Below are 24,881 nucleotides of genomic sequence, written 5' to 3' on the forward strand. Positions count from 1 at the left end.
AATGCAACTTTTATGACGTTAGCCAGATATGACTGGAAAGCCAATATAATAAATATATAGTTATGAGACTTGAGCTATGTAGATTAAACATTTGTATTTTTATGTTGGTCAAACTTACAGACTCCACAAAGTCAGGGTGGAGAAAATAACAGACAAAATATAGCCTCACTGAAAACAAATATTGAAATGTATTTAGAAGGTTATAGTTGGTACGCAAATAATATCTGAGATTTCTTAGAATGAATAGTTTTTAGTCATAATATGAAAATCATTTCACACACAGACTAGTTACGAAACAGACTTGATTTTCACAAACCAATCTTTCGTAAAAAATACTTCATTAAAAATGTGAATTTTTCTGTATAAAAGACTTGCAATCTTTTCTAAATATCTACCATATCTTGTGAAGTTCCACATACTGCACAAAAAGCTATAGCACAAGGACTTTGTATGTGCATAAACTTGCATATCCTATATTTAGCTCGTCATGAAAGGGTTAATGAATGTATGCAAGATGTTTATGGTTCTAGAATTCTGGACGTAACTACAAACATACAAAAAAACTTTAGATGATATAATATGTTAAATGTTCATTATAATTTGTTCCATAAATGTATTTTATTTGTGAAAAGACTATTGCACATCCTTTTCTGTAACGATGTGATCTTTAAAACTTAACAGAAAACAAATAATACACTAATAGTATCTTTAACTTCTTTTGTTGGACTTTGTAAGATCCTAAACCAGGACTGGCCATTCCATTGTTTCAAGTGAGAGACTACAGAAGGCAACACCTCCCACTATGTACATCTGGGCTACCCATCAGAGGAATTAGTTCATTTGACTCTTATCATTTTAACTTGCTCATGGCCCCCAAAATGACAAAGTTTTACCCGGTAATGAAATGTAAAATTCATAATCTTAAATCCACAATTTAGTACACTTGGCCCAACTATAATTCTAAGTATCTTATTTGAAGTTTTGAAATCTTACCTTAAGGATGAATAACTACATCACAATTCATTATCTCCAAGATGACTTAAGATGTAAACCTATCTTACGCAAACTATTAGTTGTTTGTTATTTATATCTGGGACAAACCATATTAAACTATCAAGAAAACCTACCTTACACAAACTATCAATTGTCTGTTCCTTACATTTGGGACAATTCCTACCAAACCATCAAGAAATCCTACCTTACACAAACTACCAACTATCTGTTACTTACATCTGGGACAATCCCTACCAGACCATCTGCATGACCATAGAATTCTTCTTTCAGAGATATCACCACACACTGGAAGGATGTTTCTGTCTGTTCTCGGATGAACCTGGCAACCTTACATCAAAATAAGAAATATTAGTCAACCCTATCATGTGCTGTTGACTTTCAACTGATTGGAATCTTGTCTTTTTAAAGGATTTGTTGGACTAAGATGGTAAAGAAAGAGATAATTTAATATTTGACATGAATGAACTTTAAAATTAAAAATCCAAGTTTGGTAATCTTTTCTGTTCACTTCTTAAGAGTTTTATTTTAATTGAAATTTTTTGCTCTAACTACAAGTTTTTGAAAAATAATAAAAAAAACATGCTACTAAACATGTAAGGCAGACAGATCAAGCTGGAGTTTATAATTATGACTTACTTTTCCTATATTTGTGTTGTCCAGTGCAGCATCAATCTCATCTAACACAAAGAACGGTGCTGGCTGATAACTGGAATAACAACAATATGCAAGTTTTATTTTTACCTCAGTTCTGCAACAAAAATGTTTTTATAAAAACAGTAACTAGACTATTTACTCTTCTAGTTCACAAACTATCACCTTCAATTTTCTGCCTTATATATATTTACAAGGAAATGTACTTGCTACATGAAACAATGATGTGTAATTATAACATATAGTTTATTTTCATGTGCGTTAGTTCCTGACCTACCTGTGGATAGCAAACAGTAAAGCTAATGCTGCCACTGTCTTCTCCCCACCAGACAAGTTACTCATAGGTTGAAACCTCTTCCCAGGAGCAACACAGTTGTAATTTATCCCTTCTAAGTAGGGCTCTTCGGGGTTCTCTGGACCAAGAAAAGCTTGTGCACTCTGGTTGTTTGTTAGGGCCTAAACAGAAAACACCAGAACCATGACACAATGCCTAGTAACACTAGATAAAAGAACCTTATAATTTAATATTAAAAAGCTTTTTAAAACTTCCCCATTTTAAATCTTGAATGTCTATTTACCTCTACAAGATGTTATGATGTATTCAGTACCATTGTTAGTGAATAGTTTCCCAATAAGGAACCAATACACTGATTTTATTGATAATGAGATTTAAATGAAGAATACAGTCTAGAGACCAGTTAGTACACTACCTTATAAATATCATCTATTCTGTTGGAAACATGGTCGAAGCAACGCATGAACTTATCGTAACGCTCTCTCTTCACTTTTTCAAAAGCCTGCTTTGCCTTTTTAGCTCTTTTCCTGGCACTTTCAAATTCACTGTCAGTCATTCTTAGTCTTTCCCGGACACCATCTAACCTGAAAACATGACTTTTTGTTTAGACAAATTACTCAAAAAAACCACACAGAATAGCAGCTGACCTTCACTAGCATAGACTGTTCCTAAACACAGTTTGGTATTTAGTACAATAACTTTGATAAACCAAACCATTCTTGCAAAAACTGTCATTTTTGAAAGATAAACAAACCAATACTGAACTATTTTAAAAACATATTTCAAAACACAAAGGTGGTGATCTTGATTATAGGAGACACATGGGATATATTTATAAAATCTAATTTCATATAAATCAACCAATACATAGTATTAATAACATTCATATGTAAAAACATGAATTCAATGATTTACAACACTTACTTCTCCATGGCTTTCATATTAGGTGCCTGTATTCTATGTAGATGTGTCTCCATGTCAGAAATGTCTTTGTTGAGACGGTCACCTTCTTTCTTAACTTCTTCGTGAGAATCTAACTGTAAAATAGCACATTTACATATTACTGCACCAATGGTAAAACAGAATATTTACATATCATTACATCAACAGTAAAACAGAACATTTACAAATAACTACATCAACTATCAATTATAAATTTTAGAATACTGTTAAGAACTTTGAGCTACTTAGGATAAAGGAATAGTTTCATATTACAATATGACTTCATTACAGAAAAAGAAGGGTAATTTAGATTTAGATTTGCTTTTGATGGTTACTAGGTCGGTCCAATTGACAGACCCTGTTCAGATTTATGGTAGAGAAAATAACCAACTATCAGGTTTTACTGTAAAAAAAGTGAGATATTATAAGGAGATCTCAGGGATTACACAAAGGAAGTATAATATTTCTGATGTAAGAAAACATATTTTTCATTTTAACATGAAAATTACTGTTCACATACTCATTCATGAACAAATCTTTAATTTTATTAACAATACTTTACTAAGAAATACTGCCAAATTTTGTGAAGATATATACACTGTAATGAAAGTTAGAAATATTAAATCTAAAAAGACTTTAAATAAGTACAAAGAGATTATATAGTCAGTCATATAGACCAAACCTATGTTGAGAGAAATAATCTGTGACCACAAACAATGAACTACAATCAATATTGTAGTTTGTACTTGAAATTTTAGATAAGATGATTATGTTAGCATTACTAGCAATGAAAATCTAAATAAACATCATCAAAAGAGAATACTGAAAATGTCTGTTTGAACGCATACAACTCCTAAAAGTAAGTAAGGAATGAAAAATGATAACTAAAAAGCCAAAATGCTTATATCTGTTGCAGTAAACACAGAAAGCAACACTTACATCTTTCAACTCGTCTGCTAACTGCTCGTAATCTATTTTGATCTTGCCTTCTTTTTCATAAATTTTCTGTGTACTCTGACTTCCAGAGACATCAGTAGATTCACTTTCTTCTTGTTGTGAAGCAGGTGCATCCTGGTCAATGTCTTCCATGGTTCCTTTTATCATGGGGATGACAATGTCTTCTAACTGTTTATATAAATAACCTTTTTAATATACTGTATCTCACATCATATATAATTTTAGATCACATTATACACATACATCAGGAATACTAAAACTGTGAACTTATACATACGTCTTCATGTCATTAAATAGCTCGAAAACATACACAACATAGCCTCCTACCTTACAAGCCTGTAAGTGACTGTGTCTGTCAGCTTTCTTCTGCTCCAGTCGGGATTCTAGACCAGTCACCACTTTCTGAACACTAGTTATCTCCTTCTGGATGGCTGTCAACCTTTTACGAACTTCTGTCATGGCATCCTCCATTCCATCTACTTCAGTTTTCTTTGTAATTTTAGAGGTCTTTAATTTATCCAAGTTCTGCATTTCTTCATCAATTAACTAGAGCCAAGTATCAAAATAAGTTAAAGAGAATGACCCACACAAACATAAACTGTCTTACTTTTATTTCACTATTATTTTTATCACAACCAACTTTCAAAACCACTTCTTCAAACAAAATAATCTAGTATGATGGTATATCTGTAACTTTCTGAAACATACAATTCTTATATTTTACCAATTTTATATACTTAAGAAAAATGTACATAAAGGCCACCTTTGGTTCTTCAAATTGTTTGCATTTGTTAAAAAGATATTAAACACTAACTGTATCACTGAGTATGTTCACACAGAACTGTTTCATACTTGCATCTGTTTAGTTTCTAACACTAACCATTTCACTGAGTATGTTCACACAGAAGCATTTCATACCTGCATCTGTTTAGTTTCTAACACTAACCATTTCACTGAGTATGTTCACACAGAAGCATTTCATACCTGCATCTGTTTAGTCTCTGCTTCTTTTAATTTTTCCAATTCTTTTTCATCATCTTCTACAGTCTTCGTCCACTTGCAAACATTTTCTGCAAATTAAAATTTAAAAAACCTTCTAACAAACACAATACTTGTGTTTATGTCAAATGCTATGTTGTTTGATTTCTTACATATACAACATATGTTTAGTGTTTCGTACTAACAGAAAAATAACTGAAAAAAGAAATACACTGACTGTTTTATAGTTATTTATAAGAATTTTTAAACCATTACATAAAGTGATGTATAACAAACATCATGAGTCTATTAGCTGTTAGTCATGTTTCATGATTTGCTTGTTATGTAATTGAAAAAGTACATCTTGGAATACATTTTTAAATACGAGTTTCACAAAATAAACAAATATTACCATACGTATCTTTGGAGCGTTCATACTCTAATCTGTTGATAATTCGATTTTTTTGGTTTTCAAACTCTAATCTTCTCTTATCCCGTTCTTGGGTAGCCCGCAATTCTCTCTCTTCATACTGCCTATGACAAAGAGAAACAAATTTTCAAACTCTCAGCTAGAATAATACAAAGTTATCTAAAGAACACAATCTCAGCTAATTCACTTTTGCAGCCCATGTCAACATGCAAAACTGGCTATATCTGAAAAGTACAATAGCTTGAAATAATTAAATTTTTAATGCAACTTGTCAACTTTTAACTTAAACAGCTTCTAGATAATTCACCAAAGATAATGATTTCGAATCACGGTTTCTGTTCTTTTACTCATTAATTTAAAATGGTTAGTTCAGAATGTGTTAGTAATATTTATTTACAGACTTGTCTTAACACTGTAGAATAGAGTTTCAATGTTTACCTTATATTTTCAACTCCAATTGCATAACAGAAATCAGCAAAAACCCTATCTTCCACCGTGTTCATAGCTTCTTTAATCTCAGCAATCTGGACTTCACGTTCCTTCATGTTTTGTTCTATCAAGTGGATCTTTGGCTGATAAAAATATTCACTCAGTTATTTTTCTGTTTATTTCACTTGTTTTAACAGAAAACCAATCTTTGAACAAGGATGGATTTTTTAAAGAATATTAAATATAAATAATGAATATTAAATTTGAAACTGTTTTTGTATCTCAGTTAACCTGAAGACGACCAAGGAAGGTCAAAACATTGCTCTCTGCTTTATCAGTAAAAGTGTTAATACCCACACCAGCTGTCCTGAGATACATTTTTATTTCAAGTGGGTTTCTCGTCATCAAGAATGAAACTGTTTTTGTTCACCTCTCATGAATATCAGTAATAAACTATACACGAAGTACACTTACATGGTAATAGGCTAGTAGTTATTTAAAAAAACAACAAACAAGTGTTAAACCAAACCATTTAAATTAAGCACCCATGCTAGTTACTAAACAGACATGTTAATTCACAGTTACACATATTTCTACCAACAGTTTAAACAAGTCAAACCCTTGAGTAGTAACAGAATCAGAATTTAATTATTTATTAACAAATATGTATTAATAAACTGTCTTTAAATACAAAAATGGTAAATAGATAAAAATATACAACTCTATGAAGATTTAAAATAGTTCAATCTTTAACACATATCATCTCACATCAAAGTTTTCCATTTCCTTCTCAACTATGGCAATTTCCTTCTGCAAATTTGCAATTACACGTTTCTCCTAAAAAGAAAGAACCAAGAATTATTTTCTCATAATCTTGTTGACATTCCAAGTTTTACTGATATTTGCCAGGTGATGCTTTATAGTAAACAATAAATTATCTTAAAAACTTCTTTAATTTTAATTAACTGTTATATCACAATTACTTTCATACCATCATGCACATTTATGTAAAATTCAGTCAAAATAATGCTTACAAATTTACCCAATATAAGAAACTTGGGGCCTTTCACTTACAGTGTTTTCTTTATCTGTGATAGAATATTTCAGACGAGTTTCAAGCCCCCTAATCTGGGACTGGATCGTGTTTAGGTCAGATTCCTTCCTTGTTGTTTTCACCATTTCCTTCAACTCCTCTGTCAACTTTTCCTTGCGATACTTGAGGTTATGCAGAGCCTTTTCATCCCAACGTCTCGCCCTTTTAGCCAGATCCCTTCAATAGAAGAAAATGTGTGAGATAAACGGAATCGTGAAATACAACAACCAATCTGGGTTATGTTACTTCTCACATAGTCCTTATGCACTAAGTAAATATGTGATAACTACTTAGAATAAACAATGAAACATTATTAATACTGTTTACATACAAAGACATGCAGCAGTTATCTGGATTAGCTGTCCTTATTTTTTTAATTGACAGGGATAAGGGAACAAGTGAACAACAGCACCTGCTACTTAGCTAATACTACAGAACAAGTAAACAGCACCTGCTACTGAGCTAATACTACAGAACAAGAACAGCACCTGCTACTGTGCTAATACTACAGAACAAATAAACAGCACCTGCTACTTAGCTAATACTACAGAACAAGTAAACAGCACCTGCTACTGTGCTAATACTACAGAACAAGTAAACAGCACCTGCTACTGTGCTAATACTACAGAACAAGTAAACAGCACCTGCTACTGAGCTAATACTACAGAACAAGTAAACAGCACCTGCTACTGTGCTAATACTACAGAACAAGTAAACAGCACCTGCTACTTAGCTAATACTACAGAAATAAACAGCACCTGCTGCTTAGCTAATACTACAGAACAAGTAAACAGCACCTGCTGCTTAGCTAATACTACTGGAACAAGTGAACAGCACCTGCTGCTGTAGCTAATACTACAGAACAAGTGAACAGCACCTGCTGCTGAGCTAATACTACAGAACAAGTGAACAGCACCTGCTGCTGCTTGCTAATACTACTGGAACAGGTGAACAGCACCTGCTGCTTGGCTAATACTGGAACAAGTGAACAGCACCTGCTGCTTAGCTAATACTACAGAACAAGTGAACAGCACCTGCTACTTAGCTAATACTACAGAACAAGTGAACAGCACCTGCTACTTAGCTAATACTACAGAACAAGTGAACAGCACCTGCTGCTTAGCTAATACTACTGGAACAAGTGAACAGCACCTGCTACTTAGCTAATACTGGAACAGGTGAACAGCACCTGCTGCTTAGCTAATACTACAGAACAGGTGAACAGCACCTGCTACTTAGCTAATACTACAGAACAGGTGAACAGCACCTGCTACTTAGCTAATACTACAGAACAGGTGAACAGCACCTGCTACTTAGCTAATACTACAGAACAGGTGAACAGCACCTGCTACTTAGCTAATACTACAGAACAGGTGAACAGCACCTGCTACTTAGCTAATACTACAGAACAGGTGAACAGCACCTGCTACTTAGCTAATACTACAGAACAAGTGAACAGCACCTGCTACTTAGCTAATACTACAGAACAAGTGAACAGCACCTGCTACTGAGCTAATACTACAGAACAAGTGAACAGCACCTGCTACTGAGCTAATACTACAGAACAAGTGAACAGCACCTGCTACTTGAGCTAATACTACAGAACAAGTGAACAGCACCTGCTACTTAGCTAATACTACAGAACAAGTGAACAGCACCTGCTACTTAGCTAATACTACAGAACAAGTGAACAGCACCTGCTACTTAGCTAATACTACAGAACAAGTGAACAGCACCTGCTACTTAGCTAATACTACAGAACAAGTGAACAGCACCTGCTACTTAGCTAATACTACAGAACAAGTAAACAGCACCTGCTACTTAGCTAATACTACAGAACAAATAAACAGCACCTGCTACTTAGCTAATACTACAGAACAAGTAAACAGCACCTGCTACTTAGCTAATACTACAGAACAAATAAACAGCACCTGCTACTTAGCTAATACTACAGAACAAATAAACAGCTCCTGCAACTTAGCTAATACTACAGAACAAATAAACAGTTCCTGCTACTTAGCTAATACTACAGAACAAGTAAACAGCACCTGTTACTGAGCTAATACTACAGAACAAGTGAACAGCACCTGCTACTGAGCTAATACTACAGAACAAGTGAACAGCACCTGCTACTTAGCTAATACTACAGAACAAGTGAACAGCACCTGCTACTTAGCTAATACTACAGAACAAGTGAACAGCACCTGCTACTTAGCTAATACTACAGAACAAGTGAACAGCACCTGCTACTTAGCTAATACTACAGAACAAGTGAACAGCACCTGCTACTTAGCTAATACTACAGAACAAGTAAACAGCACCTGCTACTGAGCTAATACTACAAAACAAGTGAACAGCACCTGTTACTGAGCTAATACTACAGAACAAGTGAACAGCACCTGTTACTGAGCTAATACTACAGAACAAGTAAACAGCACCTGTTACTGAGCTACTTCCATTGAATTGTGGGATTGTATGATACAATCATTTTGATAATGCATGAACAATCCCTACTAAGGAATGGGAGTTTGGAGAAGTGGGATATAACCCATGAAGACATACACTGCATAACTGGGTGAGATCCAGCTCAACAAGTACTGAAATTTTAACATTTTAGATGAAAATTTGAAATTCAACACAAGTATTACATTGAGACCTTTATCAAGTGTTTCATAAGAATCAAAGTATTATATTTGTAATCTTGTAAAAAATATTATGTATTTTTACAGTAGATAATTAAGAAGGATAAATGAACAGGCTACAAAGATGCCAACTATTTCAAATGACTGAGTGTAATGATTGTAGACAGAGCACTTTCACAGTTTTAGTCCTTTTAGATTTGCCAGAAACAAGACAATCTGGTGAACGAGGCCTCTTTTTTCCATCTTGTAAATGATCGCATTGGTGTTTCTATGCTGCTTAGAAAATGAGAAATACCCATCTTCGCAAGTGCTGATTGGCTGACAAGCACTGGTGACGTAACTATGGATTCCCCCACGTAACCAGTGTGGAGAAGCACCATACTCAAACTATTGGTAGACATCGGAGATACCAATATTTTTTATTATTTCAAGCACAAACATGATTATCACAAGTAGCCATTTGGACTATGTCTTTTATTTATTATCAAAATTGATTTGTATCTCACTAGAAATTTTCTTTTCACCCCTTTCAAGCCCTGGGGGAACAATTTATCACTTTATTGTATGGGCCTATATAATATATAATAATTTGGGAGTTGCAACAAGTCGTAATATTTGTCTGTTTGAGTGTATAGTCATAATGTATACACCAAAATTGTAATGATTACGCTCAAATCGTAATGGTTGGCATCTCTGAGGCTATAAGGAGATACAACTTACGTGCTACCACCGGATATGAAGCCATTTTTCTGGTAGTATGTTCCATCTAGAGCCACAGCCTGCAGATAATGTGTAAAACAGTCACTAAAAATAAAACCTTGTGTGTAAAATAGTCACAACAAATAAAATCTTTACAATACAATATTACCTTCTCCCAATCATGTCTGTTCCAAAGAAACCTGTCCATTTTATCTTTTCCCAATTATATCTGTTCCAAAACAATATCTCTCAATTTTATCTTCTCCCAATTATATATGTTCTAAAACTATACTTTCCCCTGTTTTTGAACCTAACAGAATATTACATTTTTTCCCATGTCATATTAACCAACCATCATATTTTCCATCTTCCACCTTAACCTCACATATTTTACAGCCTTCTACCTTAATTTCATATCTTCTCCTGCTTTTCAAACACAACACATCTTCTCTCATTTCCCCAAACAACACACAAGTCTTTTCCCAAATTAAGTCACATCTTCTTCCATTTTCCCACTTAATACATCTTTTCTTGTTTTCTAACCTGCACATATTCTTATCACCTTCCAACCCTACACACTTACGTGTCTTCTCACATTATTAACACCAACACATTCTCCTATTTCGAAACTTACTACAACCTATTGTTTTCTACTTTTAACATCACATCACATCTTCCAACCAGACATACTTACATCATATCTTCTCCCATCTCCTAACTCATATGCAACCTTAGATGCATCATCAGCAGTTTCAGAGACAAGAGCATTGTTGGTTGCATAGAGTACAGCTCGTTTGATGGCTGGAGGATCATACTGAAGGACGTCGTAGAGCAGTTTGACGTTTCTGGGGGACTGGATGTTTCTGTAAAGAAGGAACACGAGTGACTGAGACATCTGTTGGCTGAGTTACAAAATGATTAAACAAAAAGAACAATCTTTCACCAATGCCTCTACTAAAATCACAGTGGTTGTTTAGTACTTACCTTAATCTCTCTTTTAAAGGCTTAGCATCAATATAGTCCAATGGTAAGAATGTTTCAGCCTCTAACATCTGCTCCTTGAGATACTTAATACAGGACCTAGCTGTGCGCTCTGTGTCCACTACAATGGCCTCCATGTTCCTCCCAAGAACTTTCGTAATAGCTACATTGTAACGTTTATGGATAGGCTGACACATGTTTACAAGACGGTCATACTAGAAGAAGAGATGGTCAGATTCACAGTATGTCCAGGAATTCATTACAAATTTACAATCACTTGAGAATTTAACCTCATTTAACCCTACCAATGTTCTGATTATTGACATTTAACCCTACCAATGTTCTGATTACCAAAATTTTACTCAAGTTAAACAATGACGTTTCTAATGTCAGCTACACATATTTCAGGAAAAAAAAACACTTGATGACACAGCATACCAAGAACTGTATCACTGTTAATAACATGGAATCTGAATAATTAATAAATTAACAATAACCTGTGTACTTTCCCCTATGGGTCGACACTTCTGGAACACCCTGTCTATGTAGTAACTTCCTATTGCACAAACCTTTCTCTCTCAACACATATTGAGCCATTTCATGTTCTATTTTGTTTTAAACTGACTACAATACTTTAGTTAGATTACACAACCAATGAAACTTTGTTTGTTTCAGGTAAGGAGAAATAGGTCACTCTACAACAAGCCATAAAAATCAAGAAGTGGTACATTACTTAGAACTGTGACCTGGTAAGTGGTCTATAGATAACACACATTAAATTTCTTATAACTCCAGGAAATAAATGTTTAAAGTGATGAATAACCTCAGATAACACTTAAACTTCTTACCACTCCAGGAAATAAACGTTTGAAGTGGTCAACAATCTCTGCCTTTTTTTTCCTTCTTGAATCCTCATGTTTATCTACCTGTAAAAAAAAACAACTTTATTTTTTGTTTTTTTATTATACTTATAAAACTATAAAATGCATGACTATTCTTAATTTTGTAAGGTCATAACAGTAAAGACAATAACCAGGCATTATTCATACCTTAGCATCTCCAAGTTCTATCATGATCGATTCTAGTTCATCGTTGATTTCAGCCACACGTTTTTTGGCATCTGTCACCTCTTCTCCAAAACCTTCTTCTTGTTTTCTCAAATCAGACAGAGCCTGCTCGCTGGTCCTGAATTAACCAATAATTCAGATCTTTATTAGAAACTAAGTTAATTATGACAAACAAAATTCAAAAGAATAATTTTAGTGCTAGTTTCAAACACATTTTACTATAAACACAAACCATACCAATAAGAGAGCACATGGCAAAACATTTTATGTCCTATTGACACAAATGGTTATGTTGCCTACCTAATCAAAATACTGAAGAGAAGAGATAAACAATTAATTTGTGAGAAAAATAAATTTTAAACCCCAAACAATTCACAACAGAATTACTACACAACTTTGAAACACACTAGCTCAAACCAAGTTAAAATAATTCTTTTAAACTGGAAAACACAAACAGCCTTTAACACCTCTATCATAGCCAAAGTTTTTTCAATGGGAGACACATTTTTAGTTTGAATTACAAAGCTATAAAAACACATTTTACAATTTAATACTAAAACCCCACAATATGCAAAACTATAGTTATTATCTTTTAGTACCTCTAAAAACTAATGTAAAATCTTTAGGCCTACTGCTCCAAGCTACATAATTTATTCATCATATATGTATGTATGTGTGTTACACGCATACTGAACTCATTTAGTATTCAAAACTTGAGATGAATCTTTGGCTTTCTCTAATATTCAGTCCTTTGATTTGTACAGGATGGCAGAAGAGGAAACACCCTGTACAAGTTGGTGCTTTAAGTTTGAACAGCAATATATACCACAGATGCCAACTATTTCAAATGACTGAGCGTAATGATTAAAGACAGAGCCCTTTATCATTTGTGGCTACAAGGCCTGACCAATGTCTCTAAGCTGTTTATTATTATATTATTATTATTTATTACTGCTATAGATTGCTCATTTATGACTGTGTTTTGTGTATTTAATAAATAAATTAAAAAAAATTCTTTTGAAATTCTTTTTCATATTCTGAATTCTTAGTCATAAATGTAGTTATCTGCATCGTTTTTGTCTTCGCCTCAGCCTTTTGTTAGTGAGATGCTGATTTTGTATGTCTGGAACAATCGTTTATCCCGCCATGCGTCACAGAAAAATCAATGTGACAAACTGTACAAAACGCATGACTGTCACTGACTTTTGATGCAATGACCGGATATTTTGCACTATGCTCTTTTCTAAATTTTTGATTCACAGTTTTAATCCTTTTAGATTTGCCAAAAACAAGGCAATCTGGTGAATGAGGCCTCTTTTTTTCCATCTTATGAATGATCGCATTGGTGTTTTTATGCCGCTTAGAAAACGAGAAATACCCATCTACGCGAGCGCTGATCGGCTGAAAAGCACTGATGACGTAACTATGGATTCCCCCACGTACCCAGTATGGAGAAGCACCGCACTCAAACTATTGGTAGATGTCGAAGATACAAATATTTTTTATTATTTCAAGCACAAACATGATTATCGCAAGTAGCAATTTGGACTATGTCTTTTATTTATTATCAAAATTTAGTTGTATCTCACTAGAAATTTTCTTTTCACCCCTTTCAAGCCTTGGGGAAACAATTTATCCCTTTATTGTATAGGCCTATATAATATATAATAATTTGGGAGTTACAACAAGTCGTAATATTTTTCTGTATGAGTGTATAGTCGTAATGTATACACCAAAATCGTAATGGTTGGCAACTCTGTATATACACCCTTGTGCAAATTAATTGAAACAAATGGTCATTTTACAATATTTCCAGCATGGCAGCTGGTGTAGGCTCGCTGGATACGTTGATTTCCTTTAATAGTCATTTTTTCACACAGACGGCATCATTAGCTGTGTTTTGCAGTACGGTTGATCTATGTTTGGGATATATGATGAAATTTTGAGGAATACTATGTCATTCGAAATTGCATTAGAAGGGCAAGAAGACCAGTAAAAAAAACAACTTCTTACCAACTCAATGAAGAAAAATGGTATCAATGGGGTCTGAAATACAAGAACTGGACGCAAGAACAATGGAGGAAGGTGTTATTCAGTGACAAGACTCATTTCTTCGTACAGGGTAAAAGAAGTCCACATGTTCGCAGATCTCCAGGTGAGAAACTTGGAGAATCTCACATCAATCAGTTCGTAAAACATCCCTTCAAGAAGATGTTTTGGGGCTTTTTCAGCTACTATGGCATCGGAGGCATACATATCGTAGAAGGTATGATGCGAGAACCACAGTACATCGAAGTTTTGCAGAGCAGAGTTGTTCCAGAATTGAAAAAGAGATTTCCAGATGGATCTGGCATTTTTCAGCCAGATCTGGCTCTGTGCCACACATCAAAACTTGTGAAGAATTTTATGACTACAATGCGAATAAAGGTGCTGGACTGGCCTGGAAACTCTCTGGGCTTAAATCCAATTGAAAATCTTTGGGCGATTTGCAAAGAAAGACTTCTGGAAAAAGACTGTACTACAAAAGATAAGCTAATTGAGGCCATAATTGAGGTATGGTACTGCAATCCAAAAATTAGTAAAAATTGCAGTCAACTTGGGGACTTGATGCCAAAGCGGATTAATGATCTTCTGAAAAATAAAGACGGTCATATCATGTATTAATTTGTAAGTAATTTTTGGATTCTCAAAAATAAAATGCAAAAAATTGAAAAAATCCTAATTTCCTGTCTTGTTTCAATTAATTTGCACAAGGTGTAGGTGCTGGAGTAAATCATTGAATGAAGACTCGAAATTTATCCCAAGATTTCAGCGTTAGCTCTCTGAAGATACACAGTAGACAAGTGATTTATCATCTGTACAACACATAACCACTAGAGAACTTGGGGTTTTTTGGCTTGATACACATATCAGACAAAACAAAAACATCTGTTGGAGGATATAAGGAAGAGTTAATATATGCCATAAGATATACATAAATATAGGTATCAAATCTTAGACCCTACTGCATGCTGAATCAAACAGTTTAAAGCAGTGATTTATAATAACTTTGTTTTAGCTTTAGTGAAGACAGAAAGAACAATTTAAATGTTCATTTTAGAGCCTGGAAAATGGGTTAGTTTAACCTTCTTGTTTGCTAATTTGAACCATGGATTCTGGTTAAGTTCAGGTGTGCTTAAAAATTAACTTCAAAGCTTTGGCAGTGAGACAGCTCTGGTCTCGCAAGATTACCATACCTGATACACTTAAAGTGCTGACATACCTGATGTATTCATTCAGTTTTTCCACTCGCCGAACATTTTCTTCTAGTTCAGACCTCTTTTGTTTAACTTTAGCCTCCATTTCGGTTCTTTTTCGAAGCTCATTATCATGACGGTCTTGATCAGACTTTTGATCTCTGTTAATAGAGTCCAGCTCCTGAAGATATCTGGACGATAATTTTCCAGCTTCCTCCTTCAATCTATTATACTCTTGAACCTAAACAAAAATAACTAGTTTAGTTATCAGCTTTTTCCAGGCAGATATCATTTAGGAAACATTCTATTCTCATCTGTACACACTAAATACAACAGCCTGCTTTAAAACACATAAATACAAGTTCTACTGTACACCACCAGTGATAACTAGCAACTGAAAGATTCTATTACATATTTATAAACTACTGATAAGCTTATCCTGCAAAGTTGTTCTTATATAAAGTATATCAGAACAATGAAGTTTTACATGTGGATAGTAAACATTGTTACAGAATTTGATATATATTAACTTAAATTGTGTCAGAACAAAAGTTTTACATGTATATAGTATATATTGTTATAGAATTTGATAAATATGTAACTTATGTAAGAACAAAGATGTTTTACATGTATATAATATATATTGTTATAGAATTTGATATCTAACTTAAATTGTGTCAGAACAAAGATGTTTTACATGTCCACTGAATTATCCTACTGTAATTCTTGAAACAAGTTAATTTCAGTAACAAGGTTTAATGTGCAAGTGGAAGATTCAATTTATCATAAGAAAAACTTAACTTTAATGCCAATTGAAATTGGATTTCTTTACAAAATTTGAGATTACACACAATTAAAAAGAACCCATGCATAATAACATGTTAATTTCTATATCCAGTGCTGACAAGGCTTTCTGTTTAATAGGAGAACACGGCAGGATTTGATATCTTTTAACACTCCTACAAAAAAAATATTTACATCCACAAAAGTGATTTTGGGGCCTATCAGGCCCCATATATTTTTCCAATAGAAACACAGTGATTTACCAACATTCATTACAAACAACTTTAGAATGGCTCTGACAAACATTTTTTTTACAATTTGAGCAAATAATTTTCGACTGTCTATCTTTTGATCTGCCGCACAAATGGCATCGTCCTCTTTTTGCCCTCTTTGCAGGCAGTTCACATGAGGTTGTTTTGTCATTATCTTTGCAGTAAATTTCTTTGATTTCAAGCACCAATTGCCGTATAAATTCTCTTCTGGCTCTTGATTTATGTTGATGAAGAAATTCTGGATGTTTTGTCGAGTATAGAACGAAAGCATTGTACGCAACAAGATCTAAAATGTTATAGAATATGCAGACTGACCAGCGCTTTGATCGCCTCTTTGTTGTATAATATCTCACCAGTTGATCGAGAGTGTCGACACCTGCCTTCGTTGCATTGTAAAGATTGACGATTTCGGGCTTTCCATTCTCTTCTACTTCACCAGACTGATGCTGAGAACTCAGTAGTAGCACATATTTTCCTGGTTTGTCTGAGTGCCTGAGAAGAGTGATGTCGTCATGGTAGAAAAACTTTGGTGATAACTCTCTAGATTTTGCATTTATTTCAGGAGGCAGGAAGGTTCTTGATTTCCGTATGGTTCCAACAAGTCCTGTTCTTTTTGTTCATAGGTACTTGGCAAGTGTCATTGTTGTGAAGAAATTATCTGTCGTTATTATCCTTCCTTTTCCAAGAAATGGCTGACTCAGTTCTCTGACTATTCTTCCTCCTTGATTTGTTTCTGTCGTATTTCCAACCTTTCCAGTATAAATTCGAGCATTGAGGAGGTAACTTGTCTTTGCATCTGTTAGGCACCAAATCTTTATTCCGTATTTCCCTGGCTTTGTCAGAATGTATGTTCTGAAGCCAACTCTTCCTTTGAAGTTACATAGTTGTTCATCCACTGTCAGGTATTCGCTTGGGTTGTAACTGGTTTTGCAATTTTCAATGAAAAAATTCCAGACTCCAGAGATGGCGGCATCTTTGATTTCTCTATTTCTTTGAGAGTGGATGTCAAATCTGATTTTTGAGCACATTTTTTTGAATTTGTCTTGTGTAATCAGTTTTATAAAAATGGCAAACCGAATTCGGTTGAAAACATTTCGATCTATCGATGCATTTTGGATTTGCTTATTCCAAGGAAAAGATCAGCTGCGATCCATTTCCAGAGGTCTTCCTCAAAATTGGTTCTTTCATGGCGGTGTTTGTTGAGTGAATGATCTGTTCCATCATATTATCAGAAATGAAAATTTTGAATGTTTCGAATGGTGTAGAGACTCTTGGAGCAGCTTGCCTTGTAATGCCTGGGTTCCCATTGAATATATTGAGAGCTGCAGTTCTCCTGTTGATCCTTGAAGGTGTTGTTGAATAACTAAAATTCTTATCTTTGGACAAAAGTTCGTTCACTGGCATCGTAGTAAGATCTTCTTGATTACTTTCTTCACTTTCAAAAGGGTACGGCATGATTTGTTCATCATTTTTGGCTTCAGAAGGATCATCATCACAACTTTCAGAGTAGTCTTCGACATTATCATGTTCACTTTCATCGTCGGATGGTTTTGTCAGTAAATGTACAGCTTCATCAAGAGATATCATTTTTGACACGGTTTGAAGATTTCAGCTCCTATATATATATATATAGGATTTGTGGATTCTTCTAGAATGTTCTAGAACAGGCATGGGCAAACTAGGCAATAATCGGGACCGTCTAAAATTATTGTTGGAGTAGAGTTATTATCTTAAATATCCATCTTTTGAAAAGAAGTTGTAAAATTAATATATTTTTACTATAATTTGCTTTTTTCGGTTGCCCAGGCCTGTTCTAGAATTATTCAGGTAATAAATAAAGCCATTTTTATGTTTTTTGATCTGGGGCCGAATAGGCCCCAAAATACCCTTAGTGGATGTTTTAAAAAAATTTTTAAATATTATTTCTCAAATGTCTGAAAAGTCCAAATATTATTGCTCCTTAAAATATAAATGGATAGGGTCAGTTAATGGCAATTTCATTTAAATACAAAATTATTAGCCTAATATTAATAACCTTTCAAGTTGCTCTGGGGCCTATTAGGCCTCAATTTTCGTAGGAGTGATAACCAACCTGAGAATCTTCCAGAGTTAGATCTCTTCCTTGTGATTCTGACTCTTCAGCTAACTGTTCCTCAAACTCATGTTGCCTCTTTTCTATTTCTTGCAGTTCACTCTCTAGTTCTTTAATCTCACCTTCATGGGCCTCGTGAACCTTCTTTGCAGCCTTCAGAGATTTTCTGTTTAGAAAAAAAAACAGTTTGTGTTTGTAATATGTTCATATTTAACAATTAATATTAAACAGATGTTAGATATCTGGTTGTAAAATAGACATGAGACAGTCTACAGAATATTAAGGTAACATTTACAGTTTTTTACTGGTATATACTACATATTTTAACTATATTTTTCAATAGTGTACATTATGTATTTTTATAAGCTAAACAGATTCTTTCTGACTCACAGAAGTAACAGTTTAGCCCAAAAAGTTTTATTATTTGTTAAAGACAATAAAACTTAAAATGTGAATTTCTTTGGCTAAGTGCAACACACTCTTGTATTTTACTAAAAATAACCAATGAGAGAAGAAAACTGTTGTATGTTGTCCAACTGCTACTGGTATTACAAACTCTACATGTTATTTGTCTGTTTAAAACATCACATCCTGTAGATAATTTATGTTAAATATGATAAGACACATCACACAAAAGTTCCCACTTACCTGTCTGAAATGAACTGTGAAGGACAACACAGATATACTTAATTCATAGCTATAGAGTAACAATTGTACTCTGGAAATAAAGAAACAACTTACTTTGCAGACTCAAGCTTTTTCTGCATATGAGCCGTTCTTTCTTTGGCTTTGATGTAAGCAGGTCTTTTTTTACTGAGCTGTATTTCCTGTACAAACAGAAGACACACATGAGCTAACAACAAACTAACAGCTACAATAACATCCATGTGTCCAACAACTTAATGAATGTCTTTCTATTTGCTGAAGGCAGTAAAGGTAAGTGTACCTTTATTATACAGAGAGAAATGAACTCTCTATTCTGTAAAACACACATTTTGTGGCAACAAGTAATATCTAAACTTGTTCTCACAAAGCTACAAGGGAAACCTGCAGCAGCCATCCCTACTTTACATGCAATAGACAAGATGGAAGGCACTGAGCCAACAACACCAGTCACTAACTTCTGGATTACTCTAATTAAATACCAGGATTTTAAAACCAATTTCATCTTGAACTCACAGCTCAAAAATTTGTGACAATGGGATATACACCAGAATTGTCAGATTCAGTCCAGAATTCTTTATTGCTTTTATTTGATTGTTGATTTTTTAATATATTAAGGTTTAAGGTCAGAGCAGGTGTATATTATATCTTTCCACAGTTTATTACAACTTTGAATGATTTTCCAACATTATAAGGGGAAGTTTTTAACAAAGTTTAATTAAATATTTATTTAGCACACACATCCACTTTTTTAAAGAAATATTTCAAGAACAACTTTACATTGAACCGAAATGAAGTTATTAAATACACCCATACCAAAATTAAAAATATAATAGCACCTTATTTTATAATATCGTTTCCCAAATCACTTCCTTCCTTAATGGAGAAAAGGTACTTTTCCTTTTTAATAATGTACATTAATTGTTATCAAGGAAATTAATTTTTTTAATATTTGAAATTCTGGTAAAGTGAGTTTAATGGGAATTTGAAAGAGAGTCTCCCTAGCAGAGAATTACTGTGATATTTCAGAAGGGACATTATCTTCTGGTGTACACTATAAATTGTTCTGTGATGAAGGAATCACAACTCTTTCATATGGAGTTTGTGGCATACAAATCTGCAAGAATTCCAATATAACTTGATCGTTTTAAGTTACAAGAGCATTTCTTTATTTTAATATGAGTATAAAGTGATCACAAACTTTGGATTCAAATCCACAACCTTCATATTAGGAGTTGAGTACCTAATTATCTCAACTTTTCATTTGATTTGAAATGGAAATTTCATTTAAATACAAATTTATTAGTCTAATATTAATAACCTTTCAAGTTGCTCTGGGGCCTATTAGGCCCCACTTTTCGTAGGAGTGTTAACCACCTGTCCATGCTGGCTCACTATGTATACTGGTTAGATAAATAAACCCATGATTTTTTATTTATAACCCTAAACTTGTACACCAGCTGCTACTTAAAACATAAAGATCTACTGTTCTTAGTAAAATAAGTGTAGTTACAAAACAAGACACAGAAGTTTTTTTTTTATAGATAACGTACGACACTCAACTTACGGCCTCTCTTATCTGCTGCTCAATTTTTGCAAGCTCCCTTGTGATTTTTCCATTTTCCTTCTTCTTTTCTTTAATTTCTTCCTCAACTTTTTCTCGTTTCCTGCTGACTCGCTCTAATTCTTTGTTCTTCTGAGCCAGTTCTTCAGTTACTTGTTTAATATCTTGTTCATTGTGGTATAGTTTGTACAGCTGATACTGTAGCTTTTTAACCAACTATAGCAAAAAACAAATGACACATAAGATACTTTCAGTACGTTTACATTAGGGTTGACCTATCTAAAGTATATAAAAACCACACTCTCTGTACTATCATCTTGAATACTTAACATAATCAATTTTTATTTACAAATAACAAGTGTCTACCAACTAAACAACCTTATTTCTTCTATCTGTGGATTCAGCAAATTTTTATTTTGAAAATTTAATAACTGATCTATGTTATGTGACAAGGATAAAAAGTGTATGTCACTGATAGCCATGTCATCAAAACATTCTCACAAAATATCCTTCATACAAAGCTTCTCACCAACTTTGAAAAGCTTTTTACTTTTAACAATATGTAGAGATAAATAACCTTCAGTTTCAATATTGACATCACTGCCAGTAAAATTTGCATCCTACAAATTCACCATGAGATATTCTACAGGTTTTATTCTCAGCTCACAGTGCCTCATAAGGATATGTCAATTAAGTTTTGATGGTTTCATTGCATCATTAGATAGAACATTGCATTGTGTTACAGGTACTAAGATAGACTAAAACTGCTTTTAAGAAGTGAAAGATGGATATTATTAGACAGGATTCCCAAGCACACATACAAAAACATGAGTGTAGAAACATGAGCCAAGTTTCATATACTAGTGTATCTTCCCTATCTTCACATGTATTTTAGAAACATACCTATCTAAAACCATAGTTCTTACTGACCAAGTCTTCTTTAAGTCCAAGTTTCAAATATTCATGTGACACTACAGACAAATGAAGTAATAAAATAAGGCCTTGATTTCCTGTCTTCACATGTATTTTAGAAACACACCAATTTAACACCACAGTTCTTACTGACCAGGTCTTCTTTAAGTCGTTGGTATTTTTCTGCTTCTTCCTTCTCCATACGAGCTTCCTTCTTCTCAGCAGCAATACCTTTCTTCTTCTGATACATGAACTGTGTGTCCTCTTCAGCTTTCATCATTTCAGTACGTAATCGTTCATATTCCTCCTTGTGTTCACTGGAACTATACAAATTTGACAAAAATGTTTAAGATTTCAACCTTAAGAAATTAAATAGTTGAAAATCTATTAATTTTATGACAATGAAAGTATTAATAGTAGTAGAAAATAGTAAGTTTCTACTTTTCTTCATAATTACTTATGAAATGATAATAAAGCAAAAAATTAACTTGTGACAATTTATGGTCCTGAAATAGTCTACTATAATTAATTAATTCATTATGGCAACAATTAGTAACAAAAATATTTAGTTCTTTCAACATAAAACCAGTAACATGGTTCAGTATAACCAATAACCTCAGACATACGTGTTTCAACATTACGGCTGTTGTTGCATAGTTAGAAATCCAGAAAAACTGTCATAGTTATGAGACACTATTTCTTTTTAATTTTGTGTATCATTTGGTTAAATAAAAAAGTTTAGTGCAGTGCTTCCATTAATATAAAAATTATGGTATGGTTTGCTTAAGTGTCATTAACAGTTGATAACAAAATAAAATAACACCCAGGTAAGTAGTTTATTTCTTGTTTTTCATGTGTATTCCTTATTTATTATTACAACAGTAACTAAAATGCAGTAGTAGTTTGTTAAAGTTAAATCAGGTAAAGCCAATAATAATAAATTTCACAAAGTATGCTCATGAATAATGTGAGCTGTACACTCAGTAAACAATTTATAGCTTATAATGGTGTGAATAGTTGTTGGTACTAAAACAATAAACTTTAAATATACAAAGATGCATAATGTTACAAATTTAAAGCTATTTATGATAAACAAACACAGTTTTATGATGCAATTTAGATTTATTTGTTGTTTTAGTAGTTATGAGATCAGTCAAACTGAAAGTAATTTGCACCTGAAAGAGTTAAAAAGACTATTTATTGGTGGACATTCATGAAACTGACTTGAGTTAGAGGTACGTATTCTGACTTATCAACTTGTGCGAGTGGTATGTATCATGACGTAACGATTCGTGTTAGACTTACATACTCTAATTTGTGTTGGAGGTACACACTCTGACTTATCAACTTGTGTTAGAGGTATGTATTCTGACTTATTGACTCGTGTTAGAGGCATATGTTCTGACTTGTGTTGGAGGTACACATTCTAACTTATCAACTTGAGTTAGAGGTACACATTCTAACTTATCAACTTGAGTTAGAGGTACGTATTCTGACTTATCAACTTGTGTGAGTGGTATGTATCATGACGTAACGATTCGTGTTAGACGTACATATTCTGACTTGTGTTGGAGGTACATATTCTGCCTTATCAACTTGTGTTAGAGGTATGTATTCTGACTTATTGACTCATGTTAGAGGTGCATATTCTGACTTATCAACTTGTGTTAGAGGTATGTATTCTGACTTATTGACTCATGTTAGAGGTGCATATTCTGACTTATCAACTTGTGTGAGAGGTACATATTCTGACTTATCAACTTGTGGTAAAGGCACATATTCTGACTTGTATTGAAGGTACACATTCTAACTTATCAATTCGTATTAGAGGTACATATTCTGACTTATCAACTTGTGCGAGTGGTATGTATTATGACATAACGACTCGTGTTAGACATACATATTCTGACTTGTGTTGGAGTTACACATTCTGACTTAACAACTTGTGTTAGAGGTACATATTCTGACTTATCAACTTGTGTGAGAGGTACATATTCTGACTTATCAACTTGTGGTAAAGGCACATATTCTGACTTGTATTGGAGGTACACATTTTGACTCATCAACTTGTGTTAGAGGCATATATTCTGACTTGTGTTGGAGGTATACATTCTGACTTATCAACTCATGCAAGAGGTACATGTTCTGACTTATCAACTTGGTATTGCTGGGGTATGGTGTCCTCTATCAATATTATAAGTGTCAAATTTCATTCCTGGATGATAAAGTTCATTTGGTACAAATTATAAGTAACATATCCTCAGATAACAGAATTAAACACTGGAACATAACCAGCAAACAAAATATCAAACTCATGGCTGTGTGTCAAACAGTTACATGAAAGGAAGAAATGTGAAAATTTTTATTACACTTGTGTTTCTAAATAAATGTACATGAATATATAGAAATTTTGAAACAAATTCTCTATGTTTTCTTACCGTGAAATTTCCTCAAACAAGCCTGTTCTCTCTTTTGGGCTCTTCATGGCAATGGACTCAACAGCTCCTTGGAACACAAGAAAGTTTTTAGCCTTCACATTTATTCCCAGCATCTCCAGTCTGGAAGCATAATCTTGATGGCTTACAACCTGTAAGAGAAAAAGGTATTGAAAGAGAAACATAACATACAAACAATGGTTCTTTAGGCCATTTTTGAATTCTCACCATTGACAAAAGAAAAAAATTTAGTCCTACCCTTATTTTTCAGGAAATTGTTAACTCTCATCTTAAATTCCCATAAATACTTACCTTATCCCTCCAGGACCAAATCACTTAGTTAATAAAACTTCTTTACTGAAACCTATCTTTTACACATCTTAAGTTTTTGCTATATTACCTTTAGAATACAGCACAAAGAAAGGAGAGGATATGTGAACTCCAGTAAGACCCCTTCTTATCTGATTTTCTCAAGAAACGATTTTAATCTTTAACTTATAACATTCCTTAAAAACTATCTTGTCTTCCATCTTCTGATCCTTTCCACTAAGTCACTATTGTCTCTTAGATCAAAAGACCAGAGATGTCACCTAGTGAAGAATAATGAACTGTAATTACTAAGTCTATAAATGCACTAAAGTTTAATTAGCTTTACTAACAGCAACGGAGCACTGCTCTGATGGGTTGAGACATGCCACGATCATTTGATCCAATCACAATGAGTTGGTTTCCATCTATATTAAACA

General features: G+C 33.6%; 1 protein-coding gene across 1 annotated transcript in view; it reads right to left on the reverse strand.

Annotated features, from left to right (window-relative positions):
- LOC143240690 (structural maintenance of chromosomes protein 1A-like) overlaps positions 1 to 24,881 on the reverse strand; it is a 30,233-nt gene that overhangs the window by 1,903 nt on the left and 3,449 nt on the right. Inside the window, exons 4-26 of the mRNA XM_076483547.1 lie at positions 24,139 to 24,287; positions 21,855 to 22,023; positions 20,792 to 21,004; positions 19,303 to 19,388; positions 18,562 to 18,727; positions 15,441 to 15,655; positions 12,161 to 12,296; positions 11,960 to 12,037; positions 11,115 to 11,326; positions 10,825 to 10,993; positions 10,152 to 10,210; positions 6,771 to 6,966; positions 6,465 to 6,533; positions 5,706 to 5,839; positions 5,250 to 5,371; positions 4,844 to 4,929; positions 4,187 to 4,405; positions 3,842 to 4,027; positions 2,885 to 2,997; positions 2,376 to 2,544; positions 1,943 to 2,121; positions 1,651 to 1,720; positions 1,231 to 1,341 (exon numbers count right to left, since the gene is read on the reverse strand). Coding sequence (XP_076339662.1) covers positions 1,231 to 1,341; positions 1,651 to 1,720; positions 1,943 to 2,121; positions 2,376 to 2,544; positions 2,885 to 2,997; positions 3,842 to 4,027; positions 4,187 to 4,405; positions 4,844 to 4,929; positions 5,250 to 5,371; positions 5,706 to 5,839; positions 6,465 to 6,533; positions 6,771 to 6,966; positions 10,152 to 10,210; positions 10,825 to 10,993; positions 11,115 to 11,326; positions 11,960 to 12,037; positions 12,161 to 12,296; positions 15,441 to 15,655; positions 18,562 to 18,727; positions 19,303 to 19,388; positions 20,792 to 21,004; positions 21,855 to 22,023; positions 24,139 to 24,287 — 3,306 coding nt within the window. The remainder of the gene's footprint in view (positions 1 to 1,230; positions 1,342 to 1,650; positions 1,721 to 1,942; positions 2,122 to 2,375; positions 2,545 to 2,884; positions 2,998 to 3,841; positions 4,028 to 4,186; positions 4,406 to 4,843; positions 4,930 to 5,249; positions 5,372 to 5,705; positions 5,840 to 6,464; positions 6,534 to 6,770; positions 6,967 to 10,151; positions 10,211 to 10,824; positions 10,994 to 11,114; positions 11,327 to 11,959; positions 12,038 to 12,160; positions 12,297 to 15,440; positions 15,656 to 18,561; positions 18,728 to 19,302; positions 19,389 to 20,791; positions 21,005 to 21,854; positions 22,024 to 24,138; positions 24,288 to 24,881) is intronic.

This window comes from Tachypleus tridentatus, chromosome 13, assembly GCF_004210375.1.
Source record: "Tachypleus tridentatus isolate NWPU-2018 chromosome 13, ASM421037v1, whole genome shotgun sequence".
NCBI lineage: Eukaryota > Metazoa > Arthropoda > Merostomata > Xiphosura > Limulidae > Tachypleus > Tachypleus tridentatus.